Genomic DNA, 16,273 nt, shown 5'->3' with positions numbered 1-16,273 from the left:
AGGAATTTTTAAAAATATGAAAATTTTTTAAAAATATTTTTGCCAGGATAAGACCTGGCACACCGGGCTTATTTTGTACCTATAATTAAATACTATATATTCCTATGCGAAACTTTAGAATCCGTGTAAGTAGAATTTCACTGTCACCGGCTCCCAGCCCACTATTTAAATATCTTAATTCACAACTTTAGAAACTATTTATTAACATAAAATATAAATAAATAAAGTGGTTTCAATAGTCTGACTACTGTTCTCGTTGGATAGTGAGACTATACAGGGTGATTCATTAAGAATATCCAATCTCTGAACTGTACATTCTAGACCTCAAAATATGATGATTCTGCTCAACATGACTTATGCAAATATTGCTAGTTTCCGAGATACGGGGTGTTTAAAGTTTAAATTTAAATTTTGATTTTCGCAATAATTTTTTATGTTTTCACAATTTCTCTTTGAAAATTGGCAATTTTACATTATTTTTAGGCATGAGGAATCATAATTTGCACTCTAATTTAACATTGTTAAAAGAGGGCGCTAGTTACTCTTGTTTGTGTTAATTAAAACAAAGTAAATTTTTTTTGGGCTAAACTTACAACTAAAATAATAAAAAAAAATTAAAAAGCGTTAAATTCTACAAAAAAAGTTACTCTTCTTTGAATCGTGTAATTCAATCGGTTATCGAGTTATTTGCTTCTAAAAAGTTCAATAAATTTTAATTTTTTCATAAAAAAATTTTATTATTAATAAATATTAAACAAAAATAAAAAACTTCAAAGCAAATGCTCAAAATGCCCACCATTTACTTCAATACACTTTATGATCCGCTTTCGTAAAGATTTCTTAATATCAAAATCACATTCGTGAATCAAGTCTTGGTTTAATTTTGCGTTTTCTTTTCAAGTAGTCTTGTGTCGCTATTAGACAGTTTGTATAGAAGTAAAAATTGGATAATAATAAGAATAAGTAATACATTAGTATACCATTTATTAACAATTTAGTAATTAACAAGTGTAATAGTTATATGTATATGACCATCTATGCAAGTTTTTGCTCTCTTAAATTCTAATTCTATTGTATATGAAGGCTCTAACTAATTATATTTATGGTCGTCCGGTCACATCAATAAAATAAGTAATGGAACTGCAAGTGTCTAAGGGACATATGGAACCACTTAAGTAAGACATTGATGACGGTCACTCTACAATAAATCTCACAATACAATACGTATACAATAGTAAGTAGAAGTCAAATAGGTAGATTAATGATTCTTCACAGTCACATTAATATAAGACAGAAATTAGGTAATCCGAGACGATACGTTAGTGAAGCATAAAATAAGAGACATATTGTATAACTTGAAACGTTAAAAGATCTTAAATGGTTCCCATCAGGAGTGGCGAGATAATTCCTCCCTTCGAAAATTCAACTTCGAGGGCTAACGAGAAAGTCGAGTAGATAGGGTGGTCTTCTATCGGTCGCATCCACTGGGAATGAAGATTCGTGCTAACTATGGTTCCTCCAATTATAATAAGAGGACAATAGATGATTATTGTCCATACACTGGAAATTTGAGCAGTTGTTGTTGATTTAGGATTTTAATTTAGCTTGATTTCAAATAACAATCTAGACTCTAGAGGAATATTGATTAGGTAGGATTACCTCTTGGTTTTGACAATTTAATGTGATTATTTCTTGGAAAGGAAATATGACAATTCAATCGTTTGTTCCTCTGATCGCTGTACGAATGATTCGTGCTTCGTAGCGAATTTGATTTCGCAAAGATCTTCTTGGTGAATATCTTGTTCGATCGATGTTCATCTGATAGAATTTAAAACAGGATTTGCTAATAAATACGTTGTGACAACTGTTTTTTTTAATTTCTTTTATGAATCTCTGTTTTCAATCGCTCTTACTCACCAATTGTTATTGGACATAAATGATAGTAATCGAAATTTTGATTGAAATTACAGGTATTCGTAATATGTGAGTAATTCTATTATTAGAAATATAGCTAAATAAAGCTTAAATTTTCATAAATTTTTCAGTTCATTCTTAATAGTAATTTACCTTTTTCTAAATTTCTTTGTAGTGCAATTAACTCGTTGATAAGCGGGTTAGGATCGTAATAATGTTTAAATTGTTATCTAGAATTTTTAGGGTGATTTTATTTTCGCGGATCCGAGGATTACAAGTAATCTGAAGGGAATTGAAAAGAATAAAGGTTAATTAGGAAAATCGTAGGTATTTCGTAAAAGCCGTTTTAAATTGTCCAAGTGAATTTTTGGTTTTGAGTTGTTCGAAATTGTTTTGTTTTGTGCGCTTACTTTTTTTGGTTTTTTGAATACATTTGCTTGTTTTTGTCTTTTGTGATTTTTAACATATACCTTTTGATTCTGTTTAAATGTCTGTTAATTACGTCTATAGGTTTTCTTTTTGTCTTTAAGTGTATATAATGGTTATAAGCCATGACTGCATAAGGGATTTTTAAATTTATTGGTATTTTGTGGCATCCGTGCGTATTTAACAATCTCGTTGGTCTCGTTGCTGTTGGGGTTTGATTCATTTCAATTACTACGGGGTTTCTTTCATATTTCCTTTGTTGGCAAATATTGCAATCACTTATGTAAGTTTGTATTGAATTTTTCATGTAAGGCTAGAAGTATTTGTCTTTAAGTCTCATGTAGGTTTCGTCTATCCCTCTGTGGTTTGTCTTACCTTCATGATAAGTTTGTATAATATCTTTTACGTCGTTTTCGTTTGTAATATCTGTTAGTTTTTGGAAATCTTTTTAAATTTTATAGAAGAATGACTTCTGATTGGAAATTCTTATTAGAGATTTGAGCAATTGTACGTATTTTCTTTCCAATGAAGATTTTTATTTTATGTGTAGCTGGTGAATGAAGTACGTCAATAATAATTACTTGGATTCGTCCGTAATTTACTGCTGTATTTATTGTTGGTATTTCAAAAGTGGGGTTGTGTGCTTTGCTGGAATATTTAGTATCGTTATCATCATCATCATTGTCAATTTTAACAATTTCAAGTTCCTCATTTCCTTATATTTTGGATTGTTGTTCAGGTCCGATATTTGTATTTGCGTCTACATGCACTTCTAGAGATATATTCACGGTTTTGTCGTTTGTTAATGATATCTCAGGAATTGATATATTTTCTGTGTATTGGTCAATAAGGTCATTGTCATTAGTACTTTGTTGTGGTCGATGAAATTAAAAAGTTCTAGGTTATGTTCTTTGTTTGAGTTTACAACTTTTAGAATATCATGCAATTGTACACAACGATGCGCTATGTTTATCAAATTTACTTCTTTGTTAGTGGGATGATAAAGCAACTGTATTTTCGTAAGGGGTTGACAAGTATCCTTTATCAATATCTATGTTGGCTTGTAAAAATTTTAAGATATCCATAACTATTAAACCGTCTAATATACTATGAAATTTAAACAAAAAGAATTTTTGATATGAAGTTTCTGGTAACTTAAATATTTTCGACTTAGGTATATTATAATTATGAGCAGATTTTTGAAGGGCACTTTATACCCACTTTATAAGATGACCCACGATAAATGAGTCATATTAACTCTGTGCAGATTATATGGTGGTAAATGGAAAAGTCCAGGTGATTAACGAGTGTTAGATTTTTATATATGTTTTTCTGTTATTATCTAGATTAGGTTACACCTCTCCGATTTTGTTAAAATTTTAGTTTTAAAGAAAATTACGCTGAACAAGAATATATATATATATATATATATATATATATATATATATATATATTCAGCGTATTCTTGTATGTTAGGTTGTTAGGTTAGGTTAGATTAGATTAGGTTACGTTAGGTTCCAACGATTAATATATATATATATATATATATGCGTAATTTTCTTTATAACATACCAAAGCTTCGAAATCGGAGAGGTGTAACCTAATCTAGAAAATTATCGTTTTTCTTTTTATATTTTGGAATAGAGGTCAACATACAGAATACAAAGAACAAAGCTGGTCTAGGTTGCCTCAATGGATAGGTATCTGAGTTGTACGATTAAAAGGTTCTGAGATGTTGCGGGTTAACCCTATTAATGAGGTATCTGATATATTATCACAAATGAATACTATGAACTTTCTATTTTCAGACGCTTTTCCTTGAACTTTTATGTCAAGTACAATAGTAATTTACGAAATACAATCAAAAACAAATGTTTTGTTTATAAAACTTTGAAGTGTTTACGGCTAGAATAAAATACATACACCGAAAATACATTTTAATTGCTGCTTTTATCGAAACATTCGTGGTGGTAGAGCAGTAATATTTTAATTACTTTCTTTTTTTTAGATATGAGTCATATTGATTTATTTTATCATGAAGTTCATTGGAATTATAAAGCGATATCTAAATTGATTTGTTGAGAAATTATTGACTCCAAAATAGTTTTTTTTTATATGAATCAATATATTACAAATTAAAGACTCCCTAGATACACACCGACCGTGTATAATTATGTAACGTTGTTTTGTGCTACAACGAGACCCGGAATTATTCGCCATCGTCGCCGATGTAATTAAACACTCTAGTTCCGTCGCAAATTCGATCCTATAAATTTCTGTAACGGTTGGCATTTAGAGGTTGCCAATCATACATTTCAGTTGACATTCGAAAATAATTGGAAATATAAGTATATTGGCATATTAAAGAATCGATCGAGAGGCCCCCTGGAAACGTCCATAAAAAGGATAAATGGGAATGACTTTTAACCACATTCGATTAATTCGGCAATTATGTTTTTCTCAATCAAAGTGATCTATAAACCAACAATAAATGGAATAGAAACCTAGAAATCTTAACTAAAATATTGTTAGAATGTGCCTACAGTAGAATTCAATTCAATATCAAAAAGGTCGAACACTATAACACTGACTCCAACACAAATTCACAATGATTTGTTGGAAACATTAGGTACAATATCTCATATAGTAATACGAAAATGTGGTGTCGTGAATATGAATGTAATTAACTACCGTATATGGACGAACAACAGCTAGAACAAATTAGAAACTATTGATAAAGACGATGATGTACTTGCAAGATCGACTAGTAGGCAACAAGTTAAAGATAGTGGTTTCTCATACCCTGTGGTACATAACACGAGGGTCGCTACTTAAGTTTTGAGATAGACAAATACAAATAAATATTTATAATTGAACATGGCTCTTTTCTTTTTCAAAATAGTCTCCATTAAGGTTAATACACCTTTGCATGCATTTGAACCAATGATCAAAGAATTTTTTCCATTCCGATCGAGGTACCACCAAAACATGTGATTTAAATCCATCAACCCTTTCATCAGGTGTAGATAAACGTTGACCTCGCAATTTATTTTTGATCTGCGGGAATAAGGAGAAATCATTGGGTGCCAAACAAGGACTGTACGGCGAACAATCAAACATTTCGATGTTTTGACTCTTGAAAAACGTTTTTGTTTGAACTGATATATGAGAGATCGCATTGTCGTGGTGGAAAATTTTTAGTCTCCAACTATTGGTGTCTCTGATTTTTTTAATACTGCTGGTATACTGTTCATAATTGACTGTTCTCCGTTGCTCTAATGGAATGGTGACGATGTGTCCAGTTATTTCGAAAAGCAGGCAACCATTTTCTCCGGTGTACTTCATGCGCGATCAACTTTTGTTGGATTTGTTGTTTAGTTTAGTCTATGCATCATATGCATAGATTGATAATTCGTTGTCTGTCATGATTTTAAAGACTTCTTTTGAGGCACCGCGAGTGAATTTGTTCAACATTTCTTTGCATCAATCGACACGAGCTTTTTTGAAGCGATTGTCAAATTATGCGGTATCCAACGCGAACAATTCTTTTTAACAGTACATGCAATATTGAATGTATGCAAGTGATACTAATGTAATGCATCGATGTTTTCTGGCACAACATCTGATTTTGAACGATACAAAATTCATCCTCTATGACATCATGGTTTGAGTACTACTACTTACACCATTAAAAATTTCAGATAGCAATATCAGATTTGATATATCCACATTAATATTGCCATATCTCAAAACTTAAGTAGCAACCCTCATATGATACTCACATGAAAAAACCTTCTGCACGATGAGTAGACATACCAATTATGCATATAAGCAAACTCGAAACCAAAATTGCGGTCATATTTTAGCGCGTTATAAACAATACAAGGAAAATTTTATTTCAAGACTAGTAACTATGAATGGGTTATAGATCCACAACTTTGATTTAGAGACCACAGTGTAAAATTAGGACTGAAAACATGAAGGTTCACCATCCCGGTTTACTGGGAATGTTGAAGAGGGCATTTTAGTTGATTATCTGAAAAAAAAGAGACACAGTTAAAGGTGTTTAATATGTCTTTTTAATTCCAAAATTACTTGACGCGAAGAAAGTTGTGCAAAGTTATTCTCTGTCATCTCAGTATAATGCACCCAGTCACATGTCCACCATTACAAAAACACAAAAGATCAGGTGAGTAATTTTTATATTCTGTTTATTTTCTATGTCAAAATTATCTTTAAAATACTTCAGGGTGTTCCCCAGAGTGATTTATACTCAATTTATTAGTATATGAGTTGTTCTTTTAATTGATATGTTAAATTTTTAAAGACTATTGCATTCTAATGAAATTGCTTTATTGTTGGTCAAGATAGGGTCCGTAGGGTACACGTATTGAAAATACTATTCTTAAAAGTTAATTTTACAAAACTTAGCTGCGCAAATATAAGACGGAAATTAGCTTCTTGGGAACGTTCCTGGCAAACTCTTGTTTCACATTTTATAGGCAATATCAGTAAAATAGAAAATTTATGAATATACATCAAAAATTATCCTATTAATGTAAATCATGGTACCACCAACGAAATTTATTTTATAGGACCGTATATAGGTAATAAGAAAAAGTGTGAATAATGCGGTGTTCATTTTTAGAACGCTAAAAGGATGATCTACTAGTTCACGCGCTCTAGTCGAAATTTTACTAATAGCTTGACATCAAAACTAATGTTATGTAGTTATGATTTTTAGAACAAGTAGTTTTTAAAGAGTATTTAAAATCACCGGAAAAACTCTAAAAATTGGTAGTTTGTCAATAATGTGCCCGGGATTGAAAATTTCGATACAATGTATAGAAACAAATATTTAGAGCGTGTAAAATATTCACAAAAAAGGTTTTACATGTTTTTTCGAAGAATAGTCCAATTTTGAGACACGTGGCCCTGAAGTGTTTTTCAGAAATGGACCCCTGGTCGAAAGTTGTGAGACGCATACTTAAGTTAATTGGGCTGTAATTGTGTGGATTTGTGATTATAGTAGGCTGAAATCAGCTTCTCATAATAATTGTTATAAAGTTGATTTGCCGTCTATATTATTTATTACTTAACAATATTCTAAAAAATTGAAACATAATGTTTTCTTATCTATAGTCCCCGCGAATTGGAATATATTTTTTAGAAGTAGAAGATAGGATGAAATCATATAGACCGAGTGAAGTTTATAAGAAATTGGAATTTTCTAACTGGAATACGTGGAAAAGAAGGAAAAAAATTAGTACTATAAACCAGAATTGCTGAAGATGTGCTAACTTATTAAATAATGATATGTAATCACCCGAAGTACATAATCTTTATTCAATTATTCAAAGCGACCCCCGCGAACTCCCCTATCGAATCGATCACCGTGTGAGAAATTATCGCTTGGAATTTAAAAATAAAACTGGCCTGAGATTACCAAATAAGTTCAAGTTTCTGCAACCGTTGATGATATTAATACTTAACGCGCTGTTTACACTACTACTACACCAACATTCACAATTATATGTATTTCGATAACCAAGTTATCGTTTTCAGAGACTGATTATAAACTAAAACTTAACAACTTGACTTACCTGTATTATACTAAATTTTCCCACCAATAAACCTTTTCCCGCAAAAATTAATTGCAGCAGAAAACCTCCGTGGCGGAAATCTTTACATTTAATCTTTGGCTATTGAAATATACAGTGCGCTGTAAGAAATTGCTTTCAAATGCATCCAACAATTGATTATTGGATACATTTTTTAACAGTTTTACATTATTAATATATATATATATATATATATATATATATATATATATATATATATATATATATATATATATATATATATATATTAATAATGTAAATAAGTTAATTATCCGTCATAGGTTTAAGAAGTCGCTATATGAAACCACTTTGTTCCAAACTATGGATGAGAAACAGAAAAATTGGTTATAGTACCTTCCAAATCTGTTTTTACAAGGGAATCGAGAGGAATATTTAAAAGAGTGAGTTTTAAATAGTTTATAAATCATCAAAACAATTGGTGGGTAATTCTAAAGATAAGACCAAATTTGGAAAAGAATGGTATGTATGAAATTAGCTGTGGTGATTGTGACGGGAAGTATATTAGGAAGACTAAGAAATCCGTCATTTCAAACAGGTTTATTGATAGGAATATTTAGTGTAAAACAGGTATGTCAAGTTAAGTTTTAATTTACCTTCAATCTCTGATGCAGTGTAATTGTAAGTATTGCTGTAGTGGTAGTGTAAACAGTGTGTTCAAGATGAGATAATCAAGAAACAAATGAAGGTCAATGCGAGAAAGAGCAATTATTCTTACATTGATGAAATCAATAAGATAGACTTACTAGCCTTATGAAATAATTTCCATGTATTTTGGAAAACATCCGGAAAGTTTAAATAAAGATGAATGGAAACTTTATTATCGCACGTCTTTAGAGCATGGTCTTGAAGTAGACTAGAATGCCTAGTGGCTTTTTTCAGGAATCTGGACTTTGATATTGATACAAAAATGAATATTAGTAGAATTAAATTGTTAATTTATTGAATAAATTTATTTCAGCTTTGGATAATAAAAAGAAACCAATTTTGACAGTACTTGCTAGCTGTATATATCAATTACTGAAGGATTTTAGTTCAAAATCCCGTTTACTTTGACACATTTTACCCAAAAAGGAGGAAGTTGTAGAGATTTTAGTCGAGTGTCACGGTAAGTAGTATTCCGAGTTGAAAAAAATTTTTGGAAAAAATATGTAGCGATTTTTTTTACGATTTTACGTTCTACAAGTTTGATCACATAAATTGCATTCAAATTTTCAACCCCTTCCACGTTAGTGACAAAATACCAATTTTCCGGGAGTTTTCTTCAGTTTCCGTAGCCGCTCGCGAGCAGAAGTAGTGTTCAAAAACCAAAAATAATTTCTTTTGGTTTGAGTATCATGTTAAAACCCTTGCTTTCTGAACTATAATGAAATCAGCAAATTTTGTGACTGTTGCAGTATTGAGAATCAGTCATATTCACGATCATTGAAGACTCAAAAGATCTCAAGTTTCTCAGACTTCCTTAGTTAAGAGTTATAAATAATGAAATTGATATACTAAATAGCCCGCCATATGTGACCACTGCAGTTCGGTGAGATAAGTGATGATTTAATTGGAATTTTGAATGTTACTGCTCAGCCTACACCTGTTTTATTCTTGGATGCATCCGTATTTGAAATTGAATTTAGCAGGTTTTCCAACTTACGGGTTTTTTCTCCAAATTTAGCTCCAAAATGCTTCTAGGAGTGTTATGTTTTTAGGGATTTTTATAACTCTAGCATTGTAAAGATAAAACTGCGTAACAGAATATCGATTGATATGTTAAACAATATGATTATGGTTTGATTCACGCTGCAACGGAATGTTGTATCATGCACAACATTCCAACCATCCGCAAAAATGTTGAAATCATTCAATATCAATTTGTTTAATTAATTACTCGAAATTTAGCGATAATTTATGAATAAAGGATTTGAAAAAAATAATTTTACTAAATGGAATTATTTATTGATTGTTCGAAATTTATTTATATTATATTTTTTCAATGATATTTTAGTATTTTCAATGTTATTTATTTAAAAATATTCTATTATTTATTTTTATATTTTATACTTATTGTGAGATTGTGAGAATTTTGGGGGTTTTTAATTGAAGCTTTGCAGATATATATTTTCTAAATTACCTGAATTATAGTTACAACCATTGATTACTTCTTTGCATGTATTTTTCATTACTGGTTTTGGGTTTTATCGTCTTTTGTGAAGGATGTATCAAATTTGGGAAGGTTGATAGGATTTGGTAGAGTGGACTAATTAAGAAAAGAGCTTGTTCCTGAAAGGTCTATGTCATCAAGAATCTGTGATAAAATAAAGGGAACGGATTTTATCACTGGAATGATTGATGAATGGTATGAATTGTTAAATGTAGATATAATGAACAGTAAGCAGGGTTTAAGTGGTTAGATAATACAGCGGCAACAAAAATAGAAGTTGTTGCTGTCGTCTAATCTAAATTGGTATCTCATCAGCTTCACAGCTTTCCATAGAGTTCGAGAATGGAATAAAATTAGGAAGATACCTAGATGAAGAGAAAAAATCGTTTATATTACTTGAATTTACATATATCAAGATATTTAAACAAACCTTACAGGCTTCAATACAAATAAAAGTACTTCCACTAATGTTGACAAATATGTTTTTTTTATTTGGTAATATTCATCCACCGAGTGGGTCAACAGCGTCATTAAGGTTTACTAATAATGTTGTATATATAAAGTAGACAAATGTGTTGATACAAGTCTTTTTTACTGGAATATGAGAAAGAATTATTAACCACAAATTTGGTAAGGTAACGGTCCATTATTTTCCATTTCATAGGAGAACTTTATAGATGGATATTTTTAATTGAGTTCCAAAATTCTTCTACGTATTGAATTCCTCCATCAAAGAAGATTAAAATTTCCTCATCTTCAATTTCTTTACATTGTTGTTAAATTCTAACGAATTCTTTATTTAAAAACTCTCAGGTTTGATAGGTAGGTTTTCAAACTCCTTCTTTAACCATCTAGAAATATTATAACCAGGTGTACAAATTGTTGAAATAATATGTTTCATTGCCCTCCCAGGTTTGTAAATTTAAGGACGGCAATAGAGCTTTCAGAATGTTGAGTTACTTATGCATAACTTATAATTGAATGATTTTGGTGTTTCGATTAAGCTGTGCACTTTCTGGAAATAGTCCTTTTTGTTCTTTATAACAACCTTGTTACCTACCAGTTTGTCATAGAATAAATGAATCCTGGTTCCTCATCTTCTATTGTTGTGATCAAGTTAATTTTTTTCATAATGTCCACAAAATATTCAATTTTTATTCTCTACAAAAATATATAGTAGGACGTGCCTCTTAAATCATTTTGTAACGTGATTCGGGTATTGTGTCTATGTTCACCATTAATCCATTTCTTCAGCTATTTTTTATATTCCTCAAAGTGGGAAAATAAGAACAATGTCTTTCTGATGTGTCCCCAAAGAATCACACGATGTAAAATATAGCGACCTTGGAGGTCATTATCAGCATAACAGTCAATCCAACGATACAGGTTCAGATATAATGCTTTGTTTACACGTATTATTTTCTCATACTGACTTCTGGAAGAATTAAACCCCGCTTGTCAAAGATGCATATTCCAAGACACACTATCCTTAGTTTGTCTCCATTTTGGAAGGGACTGGTCTTGTTAGAAAATCGTATGATTAAATGTTTTGTAGTAATGATGTATGTGTAGGTCTCGAAAAAATATAGTGTAAATTTCTATTTCTCTGTTGCTTTACGAGATTGTATAGTTTTATTATTTTCCAATGAATAGAGAACATTCAACTATAGAAAGTAGAGACTGTTGATATTATTGTGATGATACTGACTTTGATCGTAGTGTCATTCTCTGGAATTGGTGAGATGATTCGTTAAAATTTTAAAAATGACTGTCCATGCCATCTTTACAAATTAGATGAATTGAAAGTGAATAAGACAGAAGATTCTACAAACTTGACCGGCAAAAATTTTGTTATGCTGTTTGTGGGACCAGAATACTTAAGGACTAGATTTTCGCTGATAAAGTAAACATTTTTAAGCGATTTTAAGAAGCTACAATATATTATATGGTCTGTAAAATAGAAAAAAAAAACGTTGAGTGGCATACATTGGCAACAGTTTCTTCATCTTTATGTATTCATAAATGTTCATAGAATACAATATCTAGAAATATAATGTGGACTATATCAACAGAATACTAGAAGAACGGCGTCTAAAATTGATTCGCCCAGGAAAAACTGTCTCAATATTCGTAGGAATATTCGGAAAACACTTCAAGACTGAAAAACCTTCGTTGGGTTGCTCCAATGATAAACTAGGAGCTTTGAAACAAAAACAAACTACTGAATACTCTTTAAGCTTATAGTTCGTAAAATAGAATCAATTTGAATATTTTTCTTGACATATTTGGATTATTTTGTGTTTCTATCACAACAGATTGAAAATACAGCTACTCACGTTCCTCCTGCAAGAACCATTGTCCACTTCTGAGATTATTGTTATTATTATTTGGTAAATATAAACTTTTGACCACACAAACCACAATTTAAAACTTCACACTGTAGTTCGATAATATCATCCAACTAAAATCGGTGTACGACTAACTTCATTTAACATGTACGTTCTACTTAAAAATTTATCAGACATCAACAAAATTGGAATATTGTTTTGAACGTCCTAATGACTATTATCTCTTCACTCAAAATTAATTGCTTTGTCGTGACGTCAGTAAGTAATAATTTTCCGCATTCTGTAATATTATAACAATTTGTGTTGGTTATTAATAATGAAAAAAACCAGAGGCGTCTTCAAAATCCTCCATATTGTAGATTAAACTCAAATATGTATCCCTAATATATTTCCATCTATAAATCAACACTTAATAGATCATCACTCAAACACGTGTAAATATATAAAATTGCAGTTTTTGTTCGATTTCATGGCTATGTTTCTATTGACAAGTTGACATCTGATTTTTATCCAGATATTGACGAAAAAAATCATTTTTATTTAAAATGATGAGGACAGTTTAAATAAGAAATCAAAGCATTCTTATAATGTTAAGAAACACCATAAAACCATGACAAGAATTTGTCAATGTAAAAGAGTGCAATTAACAGTATATAAATATAAATAAAAAAGGTTTATATGGAGTTGTTTATAATGTTATAATTAAATTCAAATATACTGACTAAAAGAGTAAATATACCAAGAGAATATTAGTAGACATAGTTTTCATGATGAAACTGATGGGAACCAAAGTCATACTTTGCACGTTTGGTAGTGGGAAGCATGATATTCGAGCGCAAAAGAATACATAGTCAAGTGAAGTCTTGAGATACAAAACAGATACATTTAAAGAAGAAGAAACACTATGTGATTATAAGGACTATATAGAAGATGGCATCATGTCAGGGATGTCAAAAAACAAGTGGTCGCGAACACACTAGGCAATATGCGTAGTGTGTTCGTAATTCGAAATAATTGGTTCGACGAAGAATGACAAGTGACAGAAAGAAAGAGAAAAGCATATCAAAGAAAAAAGATAGGCAGAAGAAAAGATTATTCGAAGAGAGAAACAGAGCATATAACAAAAAAAGCAAAAAAAAAGCATAAAGAGAGAATCCTGGATGAAATTGAGAGACTCAGAAACCAGTCAGAATCAAGAAAGTTCTACCAGGAAGTTAACAGCATAAGAGAATATTTCAAACTAAACGTCAATATTTGTAAGAACAAGAACGGATGCATTCTTACTAACAAGTATGAAATTCTAAATAGGTGCGTGGAGTATTTCTTCGAACTTCTTGGCTCTGATACCCAAAAGTTAAAAGAGTTAGAAGTATTTAATGATCACCCAGTGGAACCGATCAATCTAGAGGAAATAGGAGATACCATCAAGAAGCTGAAAAACAAAGCCTCTGGAAAGTATACGTCACAGCAGAATTTATTAAGGCTTGTGAAAAAAAGCTTGAAGAAATCGTCGTACAAGTTATACGAAAAGTATGCCCCTTGCACAAAAAAGTTACTCATTTATTGAACAGTGATTACCAAGCAATCACACTACAAAAAATTATGCTTATAAAATTTTGCCATACATCCTGACATCAGGCATGAGGACGTATTTGGAACCCATAATTGAACAACCCAAAGGGAATCTTGAGTTGGTCTATCGACAACAAACCAGGTTTTCATACTAGGAAATTTGCTTGAGAAGTGGCACGAGTGCAACATTGACACCTTCCATATTTACATCGATTTTAGGGCGGTATATGATAGCATTCTAGAACCGAAGCTCTACCCTGCTATCAATGTACTACAAATACCAAAAACTTTAAATGATTTCAGAAAAATTACATTGTCAAGTGAAAAGTGGTATTTCACGTTAAAGTAGAGAATGAAATCTCAGATCGATATAAGACAACAGTGAGTGTTAGGCAGAGTGACACTCTGGTGTGTCTCCTGTTCAACATAGCACTGGAAAAAGTAGTTCGACATGTGGAACTCGATACTGGAGGTGTCATCTTTAATAAATCATCGCAGGTATTACACAGACGACATAGATCTGACTTCTGAAGCTCTAAGAAAAGCAAAAGAAATTTTCGCAAATTTTGAGAACGCCGCAAAGAATAAGGGACTATAAATGCAAATAAGACGAAAGAGCGCAAGGCTAGAAATCTGCAACACAAGATTATAATTGAAGAATATAATATCGAAGCAATTGATGAGTGCCTCGATAAACCCGAGTAATGACGCTAGTAAAGAGCTAAAAAGGCGTATAATGCTTGCCAATCGATGTTATTTTGGATTGTCAAAATACTAACGGAAAACTGCGGGAAAATGGTCTCCCAAGAAGCAGAAAGATCAAAATCTATAACACGTTAATTGTACTAGTTTTAATCTATGATTCGAAACCTGGACCTTAACAAAAATGAGGATGATAATATAATAACAATGATCAAGATTGACAGGCAGGACATGTACACGCAACGACAGCAGTGTGCACCAAAAAAATAATTTAAAACCATACCAACTTACAGAGGCTAAGACGAAGAGACGGAGTCTCCCATGATGCTCCAAAGATCAGTGAAGCAAACTGGATGGTCCTTGAAAGAGACCGGAAAGGATGGCGTTCGAGACTAGAGAAAGTCGAGGCCCCCCTGTAAGGATGTAGCGCTAGTGATGATGATGAGTGAAAGAGTGATGCAGAATAATGTGCTGGTTGACTATGTGTTAAAATTGAACTTTTTCGTATTGAGATTTACAGGTGACGTTGAAATTAATATTGCGAGAACCAAGAAGTTTGAAGTTGAATAATTGTAGAAGACCAAATGCGTACTGTTTTTACGCTATCGGAATGTTGAACTTTAATTAGAGATGTAAGAATTTTTAGGGCTGATATTAAGAGAGGAACATTTGCAGATGAGGCGTGGGAATTCCGTATTCCGAAACATGATGCAAAAAATTTGGAAGTGAGTAGATGAAATGAAAATAATGCAGTCACATAAAAAAAATGTCTCATACGACGAAATCTTTTTCAAGCTGTACTTTTCAAACAGTTCTAACTCTCATAAAATCTGTATCTTTCATCAATTTACGTATGTGAGGAGCATGAAATATTCCATTTTTCAACATTTTCATAACAAGCTTCGTAAACTTGTTAAAAACGTTATGGAAAAAATCATCTTCCATGTCGAACGCTTTGACAAATGGTTTAATCATTCCTAATTTAATGTACAAGTTGTTTCGGGACTTGATGCAAAAATTTCGGGAGTGAGTAAATGACGTGAAAATAATGTTTTTATATAGAAAAATTTCCTCATATGACCTCTTGTTTCTGAGTTATAGGTCCTTAAGTTTGTGTAATCAAAACTTATATTTGGATATATACATTCACACATTATAAATTTTTGATGGATGATTACGTATGTCCATACATACAACAAGGATTACAATACGTATTCAACCCAATATCTTTTGTAAATGCGTCGTATTACAACTATGCCTAAAGTATGTTGTTAATTGTTATAAAATGACATAAGTCGCCTTTACCGCGGACGGTGTTTTTGAGAATGCAAATTGTGATTTGTTAATAATCATGTCTAATGCAAGACAGATTGGAAATTAACGTCGTTTAAACTCCTACGGTAAATCTGTTGGGATCCTCGGAATTAGAACTTCCTCACTCTCGAATTTCTCTTTGAGTATCTTGGTGTAAATCATATTGTTTATCAATTTACTCACCAGTAAACATGTTCCGTTTCATA

At 31.5% G+C, this 16,273-nt stretch overlaps 1 protein-coding gene across 8 annotated transcripts in view; it reads right to left on the bottom strand.

The window, feature by feature from the left end:
* Positions 1-16,273, bottom strand: part of LOC130441295 (calcium/calmodulin-dependent protein kinase kinase 1) — a 539,168-nt gene that overhangs the window by 186,068 nt on the left and 336,827 nt on the right. Inside the window, exon 1 of one of the 8 annotated variants that reach the window (XM_056774912.1) lies at positions 12,468-12,773. The exons of the other annotated variants lie outside the window; for them this stretch is intronic. Within the exon in view, the coding sequence (XP_056630890.1) occupies positions 12,468-12,487 (20 nt within the window). The 5' untranslated portion in view covers positions 12,488-12,773. Of the gene's footprint in view, positions 1-12,467; positions 12,774-16,273 lie in introns of those variants that run through there. 8 annotated transcript variants of the gene reach the window in all.

Source organism: Diorhabda sublineata, chromosome 3 (assembly GCF_026230105.1).
Source record: "Diorhabda sublineata isolate icDioSubl1.1 chromosome 3, icDioSubl1.1, whole genome shotgun sequence".
Lineage (NCBI taxonomy): Eukaryota > Metazoa > Arthropoda > Insecta > Coleoptera > Chrysomelidae > Diorhabda > Diorhabda sublineata.
This window is presented reverse-complemented; position numbering and strand designations above follow the sequence as displayed.